Here is an 8,482-nt window from a genome sequence, read left to right as displayed (position 1 = left end):
TCATAAAGACGCCAGTCGTATCAGATTAGGGACCACCCTAATGACCTTACTGTAATCTAATGACCTCTGTAAACACCCTATCTTCAAATATGGTCACATTCTGAGGTCCTCGGGGTTAGGACTTCAACATATCTTTTTTATTTTATTATTATTACTTTTGCAGACAGGGCCTTGCTCTGTTTCCCAGGCTGGAGTGCAGTGGCAGGAACATAGCTCATGCAGCCTCGACCTCCTTGGCTCAAGAGGTCCTCCTGCCTCAGCCTCCCGAGTAACTAAGATGACAGGTGCACACCACCACACCCAGGTAATTTTTTCTTTTTTCATTTTTATTTTTTGTAGGGATGAGATCTCACTATGTTGTTCAGGCTGGTCCTGAACTCCTAGCTTCAAATGATTCTCCCTACTCAACCTCCCAAAGTGCCAGAGTTTACAGGTGTGGGCCACTGCGCCTGGCCTCCCACGTACCTTTTTTTGGGAGCCACAGTTCAACCCATAACACTAACTTTTTAAGTGCCCTGGGCCACCTGATCTGCTGTGGCTGATCCTGCGTGTAGAATCATACTGGGTTCAGAGTCAGGCGATGAATGTCACAGGAAACACATAGATTTTGGAGCTAGGCTAGGGTCTGTGTTCCCAAACTACGATTGATGGACCGTCTGCATCAGAGTCCCCTTGACTGGGGGTTGTGGGGAGACAGGAAGCCTGTTGGGAATTGAGAAAGTAAGCCCCAACCACAGTCATAATTACAAGTGGAGGTCTCGAGACCCCCCAGGAGGCTGAGGCTTGCTGGCTGACTAAGCGAACAGCATGTGAGCTAATCTCACTTGCAAATATTTTCAAAGTTCTTCCACAACACTTAGGAAACACTGGCTAATACATGGGCTGTCTGTATCTATCTATCTATCTATCTATCTATCTATCTATCTATCTATCTATCTACCTACCTCCTCTATCTCTATCTATCCATCCATCTATCATCTATCTGTTGATCGATTGATCAATCGATCGACTGACCTACCTACCTACTTATCTCATCTATCTATCTATCCATCTATCATCTATCTACTTATATCATCTATCTATCAATCAATCATCTATCTGTCTGTCAATAGATAGATCTATCGATCGGTTGACCTACCTACCTACCTACCTATCTATCCTATCTATCTATGTATCTATCTGTATATCTATCTATCTATCTATCTATCTATCTATCTATCTATCTATCTACATATCATATCTATCCACCCTATCTACCTATCTTATCTTATCTTATCCTATCTATCTATCTATCTATCTATCTATCTATCTATCTATCTACCTATGAGTGACAGATCTTGCTCAGTTTCCCAAACTGCTGAAGTGCAGTGGTGCAGTCATAGCTCACTGCAACCTTGAACTCCTGGGCTCAAATGATCCGCCTGCCTCAGCCTCCTGATTAGCTGAGACTACAGGCGTATACCACCATGTCTTGCTAAAGTGATTTTTTGTGTGTGTGTGGAGATAGGGTCTCTGTATGTTGCCCAGCCTGGTCTCAAACTCCTGGCCTCAAGTGATCCTTCCACCTTGGCCTCCCAAAATGCTGGGATCACAGGCTTGAGCCTCCACACCTGGCCTTTGTCAATACTAAAATGAGTGTAGCTACGTCTCTTGTTTTCAACTACTCTTATCCACATAGCAATCCTAAAAGCCTGATCCTCCAGGAGGGCTAATTTCAGGCCACTTTGATCCTTGCTATTCTGATCTTTTTGGGGAAGATAAATCCTGGAGAAAATGCACACCTTTCCTTTGGGTGCTCATACACTTTGTTCATCTCTTCATGACACATTTATCACGTTGTACTGGAAGGATTTATTCCATGTCTCTGTTCCCAGCTAGACTCTGAACTCCTCCAGGGTAGGGGGATGCATCTCTGTGTCCCTAGCACCCAACAGTGATCCTGGAACATGATAAACATCCAATAACTGTTCTGGCCTAGGACAGGGGACAGCCACTTTGCTGATGAGCTTCCCCAGGGCTGCCTTCATGTCCTTGTTCCATAGGCTGTAGATAAAGGGGTGGAGCATGGGGATGACCACCCCACACATTAGGGCGGCTGACTTGTCCTTCTGGGAGGAGCTGGGGGATGTGGGCTGTAAGTACACAGCAAAGATGGTCCCATAGGACAGTGACACCACAGTGAGGTGTGAGCCACAGGTGGAGAAGGCTTTCCACTTGCCCCGAGTAGAAGGGATCTTAAAGACTGTCCAGAAAATGCAGATGTACGAGAGAAGGATGCAGGAGAGTGGGCTGGTGCCCATGACAATGCCAAAAGCAAAGATCACCAGCTCGTTGGTGTGCGTGTCTGAGCAGGAGAGCTTCAGCAGGGGCATGAGGTCACAGAAGAAGTGGGAGATTTCAGAGCCGGTGCAGAAGGTCAGTTGAGCCATGAGGCAGGTGTGTATGAGAGACTGGAGGTGGGTGATCATCCATGATGCTCCCAGCAGCAGCCCACAGACACTGGGGCACATGAGAACCAAGTAATGCAGCAGGTGGACAATGGCCACGAAGCGGTCGATGGCCATTACTGCCAGGAGGAAGCTGTCCATGGTCCCGAACAGGTGGAAGGCATACATCTGGGTGAGGCAGCCCACAAAGGGGATGGCTCTGCTCTGAGTCTGGATGTTCGCTAGCATCTTGGGGACGGTGGTGGAGGATAATAGGGTGTCAACGAGTGAGAGGTTGAAGAGAAAGAAGTACATGGGTGTGTGGAGGTGAGAGTCCGTGATAATGGCCAGGATAATGAGGGCATTTCCAATGAAGGTGACCAGGTATGTGGAGAGGAACATTGTGAAGAGGAGGGTCTGATGCTCTGGCTTTTCTGAGAGTCCCTGGAGGAAGAATTCTGAGATTTCGGTTTGGTTTTCTGGTTCCATGTATGGTCTGTGACTAGTGGGAACAAAAATGGAGAAAAACCACACAGAGCCAGGTGTCAGAGATGCCATTCTGGTCCCAGCTTCCCACGGAAACCTATACTGTTCTGTGAAAATTCCATCAAATCCATCAAATTCCTTTGTGTTCAGTTATCCTCAAGCCATCTTCAGTGGGCTTCTGTTGCTCCTCAAGCCAAGTCATTCATGCCTGAGACAGTCAGGGTCTCAAGGATCTAACGGAGTCGCTCATAGTCAACTTGGATGTTCTCTATAAACACTTTTGCTTCCTTCAGTGGAGCAAAGCTTCATAGAAAACAAAACCAAGTGGCCCACGCCTGTAATCCCAGCACTTTGGGAGGCTGAGGCGGGCAGATTGCTTGAGGTCAGGAGTTCGAGACCAGCCTGGCCAACATGGTGAATCCCCGTCTCTACTAAAAATACAAAAAAATTAGTCAGGCGTGGTCGTGGGCGCCTGTAATCCCAGCTACTCTAGAGGCTGAGGCAGGTGAATAGCTTGAACCCGGGAGGCAAAGTTTGCAGTGAGCCGAGATTGTGCCACTGCTCTCTAGCCTGGGCTATAGAGCAAGATTCTGTCTCAAACAAAAAAAAAAAAAAGAAAATCAAGCAGAATCAAACCTCAACAAAAACTCTATACAGTAAAGGGAACCTGATCATCTTCTGTTTTTCCTTCTCTTCCTTTCCTGTGTTCTCTCCCTGTTTTCTTTTTCCTTTTTCTTTTTTTGAGACAGAATCTTGCTCTGTCACCCAGGCTGGAGTTCAGTAGCATGATCTCAGCTCACTACAACCTCTGCCTCCTGGGTTCAAGTGATTCTCGTGCCTCAGCCTCCCAAGTAGCAGGGATTACAGGCACGCACCACCATGCCTGGCTAATTTTTGTATTTTTAGTATAGACGGGTTTTCACCATGTTGGCCAGGCTGGTCTCAACTCCTGACCTCAAGTCATCTACCCGCCTTGGACTCCCAAGCTGCTGGGATTACAGGCATGAGGCACCGCGCCTGGCCATCTCCCTCTTTTCTTTCCTCCCCCCCCCACCCTCCTTCCCCTTCATCCTTCCACCAACAATATGTAATTTTTAACATCAGTTTTGTGTTAAAAACCAATGAATGGATAAAGAAAATGTGGTAGGAATATACAATGGAATACTATTTATTCAGCCATGGAAAAAAGAGGAAATTCTATCATTTGCAACCATATAGATGAAGCTGAAGAACATTCTGTTACATAAAATAGCCAGGTACAGAAAGACAGATACCACATGGTCTCACTTATATGTGGAATTTAAAATGGCCAATCTCATAGAAGCAGAGTAGAATGGTAGCTACCAGAGGCTGGGAGAGGGAGGTGGGTGTTAGGGAGATATTGATCAAAGAATACAAAATTTCAATTAGATGGGAGGCATAAATCAAGAGATCTATTGTACAGCATAGTGACTATAGTTAATAACAATGCATTGTATACCAGAGAAACTCTGAGTCAATTTTATGTTCTCACCACCAAGAAATGATAGGTACAGATGTTCTGAGGCTGATAATGGGGTCATACATTGAAAATGTCATAAGTCAGGCCTGGCGTGGTGGCTCATGCTTATAATCCCAGCACTTTGGGAGGCCGAGGCAGGGGGATCACCTGAGGTCAGGAGTTTGAGAGGTCAGCCTGGCCAACAAGGTGAAACCCCGTCTCTACTGAAAATACAAAATTAGCTAGGCGTTGTGGTGCATGCCTGTAATCCCAGCTACTTGGGAGGCTGAGGCAGGAGAATCGCTTGAACCCGGGAGGCAGAAGTTGCAGTGGGCTGAGATTGAGCCACTGTACTCCAGCCTTGGCAACAAGAGCGAAACTCTGCCTCAAAAAAAAAAAAAAATATATATATATATAAGTCAAAAATGCATTGAACATACCTAACCTACCAAACATCACAGCTTAGCCTAGCCCACCTTAAATGTGCTCAGAACACTTACGTTAGCCTACAGTTAGGCAAAATCATCGAATACAAGATCTATTTAATTTAATTTAATTTAATTTAATTTAATTTGAGACAGGGTCTCACTCTGTCACCCAGGCTGCAGTGCGGTGGCACAATCACAGCTCACTGCAGCCTGTACCTCCTGAGCTCAGGTGTTCCTCCCACCTCAGCCTTCCTAGTAGCTGGGACAGGTGTTTTTATTTTGCCCTCAGCAATAATGATATCTGTAATGGGTTAAACCTTCTTAGGAGCCAGTTTCTTTCTTCTTTTCCCCCAGCTATTGGCTGCTCAGCATGATTTTTATTTTATTTAATTTTATAATTTTATTTTAAGTTCCAGGATACATGTGCAGGACATGCAGGTTTGTTACATAGGTAAACGTGTGCCATAGTGGTTTGCTGCACCTATCAAGCCATCACCTCGGTATTAAGCCCAGCATGCATTAGCTATTTATCCTGATGAGGAGCCAGTTTCTTTCTTTCTTTTCTTTTTTGAGATGGAGTCTTACTCTGTCACCCAGGCTGGAGTGCAGTGGCGCAATCTTGGCTCACTGCAACCTCCGCCTCCTGGGTTCAAGCGATTCTCCTGCCTCAGCCTCCTGAGTAGCTGGGATGACAGGCGAGCACCACCACACATGGCTAATTTTTGTATTTTTAGTAGAGATGGGGTTTCACCGTATTTGTCAGACTGGTCTTGAACTCCTGACCTCATCATCTGCCCGGCTTGATCTCTCAAAGTGCTGGGATTACAGGCGTGAGCCACTGCGGCCAGCCAGGAGCCAGTTTCTTAATGCATAGGTCTTACAATAACTGCCACAGGGAGATTGTGTTAGCTACAATTTACAGTGAGCAGACTGGGGCTGAGCGAGCTGCCAGGGGCACTCAGCTTGCAAGTGCCTGATCTCGCCTTTGAATTTAGACTTATTTTCACTCTCTCATACTCCACTGCCTCCCTAAGAATGGCCACTCTCACCTCTTTATGAGCATTTCGAAGCTAAATTCTGTGCTGTCAACACGTGCAAGGGAAAAATATTCAATTACAAGCATTTACACGTGTTTCTTTTCGAGACAGAGTCTCACTCTGTCACCCAGGCTAGAGTACAGTGGCACAATCTCGGCTCACTGCAACATCCGTCTCCTGGGTTCAAGTGATTCTTGTGCCTCAGCCACCCGAATAGCTGGGATTACAGGTGTGCATCACCACGCCCGATTAATTTTTGTATTTTTAGTAGAGACGGAGTTTTGCCTCCACTAAGCCTGTTGGCCAGGCTGGTCTTGAACTCCTGACCCGGTGATCCGCCCGCCTTGGCCTCCCAAAGTACTGAGATTACTGGGCGTGAGCCCAGTAATCTCATCATTTCAGCGCCCAGCCGATGAAAGGGGTTTTTAGGAAGGTTAGCAGCATAATCTCTTTGGTAACCCCAAGAGGCCTTCAGCAAAGCCCTATGTTAACTTTTTGAGGCTTTTTAGTGTTGGACTTGAGGTTTTTGCAATGCAATGCTTGGTTTTCTCTAGGCTGGATGGAATACTGCGATTCCCTTCCTGGCAACATATTTGTAACAGTCCTCAGTCATTGACTTGGGTTGCATAGAGCAGCGGTTCTCAACCTTGAGCACGCTTCAGGGTCACCTGGAGGGCTTGTTAAAACACAAAAAGTGGGCCAGGCATGGTGGCTCACACCTGTAATCCCAGCACTTTGGGAGGCTGAAGTGGGAGAATTGCTTGAGGCCAGGAGTTCAAGACCAGCCTGGCAAACAAAGTGAGGCCACCCCACCCCCCATCCCGCCCTGGATCTACAAAAAATAAAACAATTTGCTGGGCATGGTGGCATGCATCCATAGTCCCAGCTACTCAGAAGGCTGAGGTGGGAGAATCCCTTGAGTCCAGGAGTTAGAGACCAACCTGGGCAACATAGTGAGACCCCCATCTCTACAAAATAAAAAATTAGCTGGGCATGGTGGCACACACCTGTTAGTCCCAGCTGCTTGGGGGGCCAAGGTAGGAGGATCTCTTGAGCCCGGGAGTGTGAGACCATCCTGGGCAACATAGGAAGATCCCTGCCTCTACGAAAATAAAATTAGCCAGGCATGGTGGTATGTGTCTGTTATCCCAGGTACTCGGGAGGCTGAGGAGGGAGGATCACTTGAGCTTGGGAGGTCGAGGCTGCGATGAGTTATGATAATGCCACTGCACTCCAGACTGGGCAACAGAGTGAGACCCTGTCTCAGAAACAGAAAGAACAAACAAACAAACAAAACAATCCCCCCTGCCCCCTTCCCCCGCTCCCAAACTCATCGTACACAAAAAGCTAAGCCCTTTCCCTGAAGTGTCTGGTGTAAGAACCAGCACTTCTAGACAGTTTCCAGAGGATGCTGGTGCTTCTAGCCCAGGGACCACACTTGGGGAGCTGCTGCATTGGAGAAACTTGTTTCTCAAGACCTCTCCTATCTGTGCAGGTGTCCTGCAGCTGCAGACCCTCAGTGCTTTTCCTCCACATATCCTGCCACAGAGGGTCTGCCGTCTGCGTGCTTTGTCCACTCAGAGAGTCTAGACTTGGTCTCAGTCTCTTCTCTCTCTCTCGGCCTCCAGGAAGGAGACAGATTCCTCTCCCACAACCCTCCACCCCCACCCTCAGCTCAATCCCTTCCCCATCCCTCACCTGCTCACCAGGATGGCATCACCAAGGGGAGGGTCCTGGGAAGCCTCCTTCTCCACCAACTGCTAGAGGATCCTGAGGTCAGCACTAAACCCCTAGGAAGGGCATGGGGGCTACTCACCTGTGATCGCTGGGGTTAGCCTGATGTCTATGGGAAGGATTCATATGTGTACCCCCCCACCCCCAGACTCTGCAGGTGAGTGGTGGAGCCAGGGGAACAGCAGGGTATTTATAGTCTGGGGACTCTAGGAGACTTCGTCCCCATAGCTCCTTGTTAAGGAAGCGGATGCTAATTATTTTGTTTCTCCTCTGCCACATGTGACCTGTTCTTTTGGAGATGGTTGTGCTTTGTGATCATGGAGTGGGTAAGAAGAGGAAACAGCGACTAGGGATTCACTCTCACTAGGACATCTCCCTACGGTCTCCTTCCAGCTCAGGCTGAGCTTCATGGAAGCTCCCAGGCAGAGAGGTCTGGGGGGTCCCAGACTCCAGTAGGGCACTCAGATGCCTGAATCTGAGAGGTCCTTTCATTCACTGCATTATGGAAGAAACTGGCTCATTAAGGAAAGCTCCGAAGAGTATCAGTCAATCAATAAATTGGTAGTAAATAAATAAATTTATCAAACACTTTTTTTTGAGATGGAGTGTCACTCTTTCACCCAGCCTGGAGCACAGTGGAGCAATCTCGGCTCACTGCAACCTCCACCTCCTGGGTTCTAGCAATTCTCCCTCCTCAGCCTCTTGAGTAGCTGGAATTACTGGTGCCCACCACCATGCCCAGCTAGTCTTTGTATTTTTAGTAGAGACAGGGTTTCACCATGTTGGAAAGACTGATCTCAAACCTCAAGTGATCTGCCCTCCTCGGTCTCCCAAAGTGCTGGGATTACAGGCGTGAGCCACTGCACCCGGCCTATCAAACACTTCTTGATC

The 8,482-nt window shown here is 47.6% G+C and overlaps 1 protein-coding gene across 1 annotated transcript; it reads right to left on the bottom strand.

The window, feature by feature from the left end:
• Positions 1–1,874: 1,874 nt before the first annotated feature.
• LOC134729652 (olfactory receptor 1I1) lies at positions 1,875–2,915 on the bottom strand. Its single transcript, XM_063600694.1, has one exon. The coding sequence runs from the start codon at positions 2,913–2,915 to the stop codon at positions 1,875–1,877; it is 1,041 nt and encodes a 346-aa protein (XP_063456764.1).
• Between the last annotated feature and the right edge of the window lie 5,567 nt (positions 2,916–8,482).

The sequence above is a fragment of the Pan paniscus genome, chromosome 20 (genome assembly GCF_029289425.2).
Source record: "Pan paniscus chromosome 20, NHGRI_mPanPan1-v2.0_pri, whole genome shotgun sequence".
NCBI lineage: Eukaryota > Metazoa > Chordata > Mammalia > Primates > Hominidae > Pan > Pan paniscus.
This window is presented reverse-complemented; position numbering and strand designations above follow the sequence as displayed.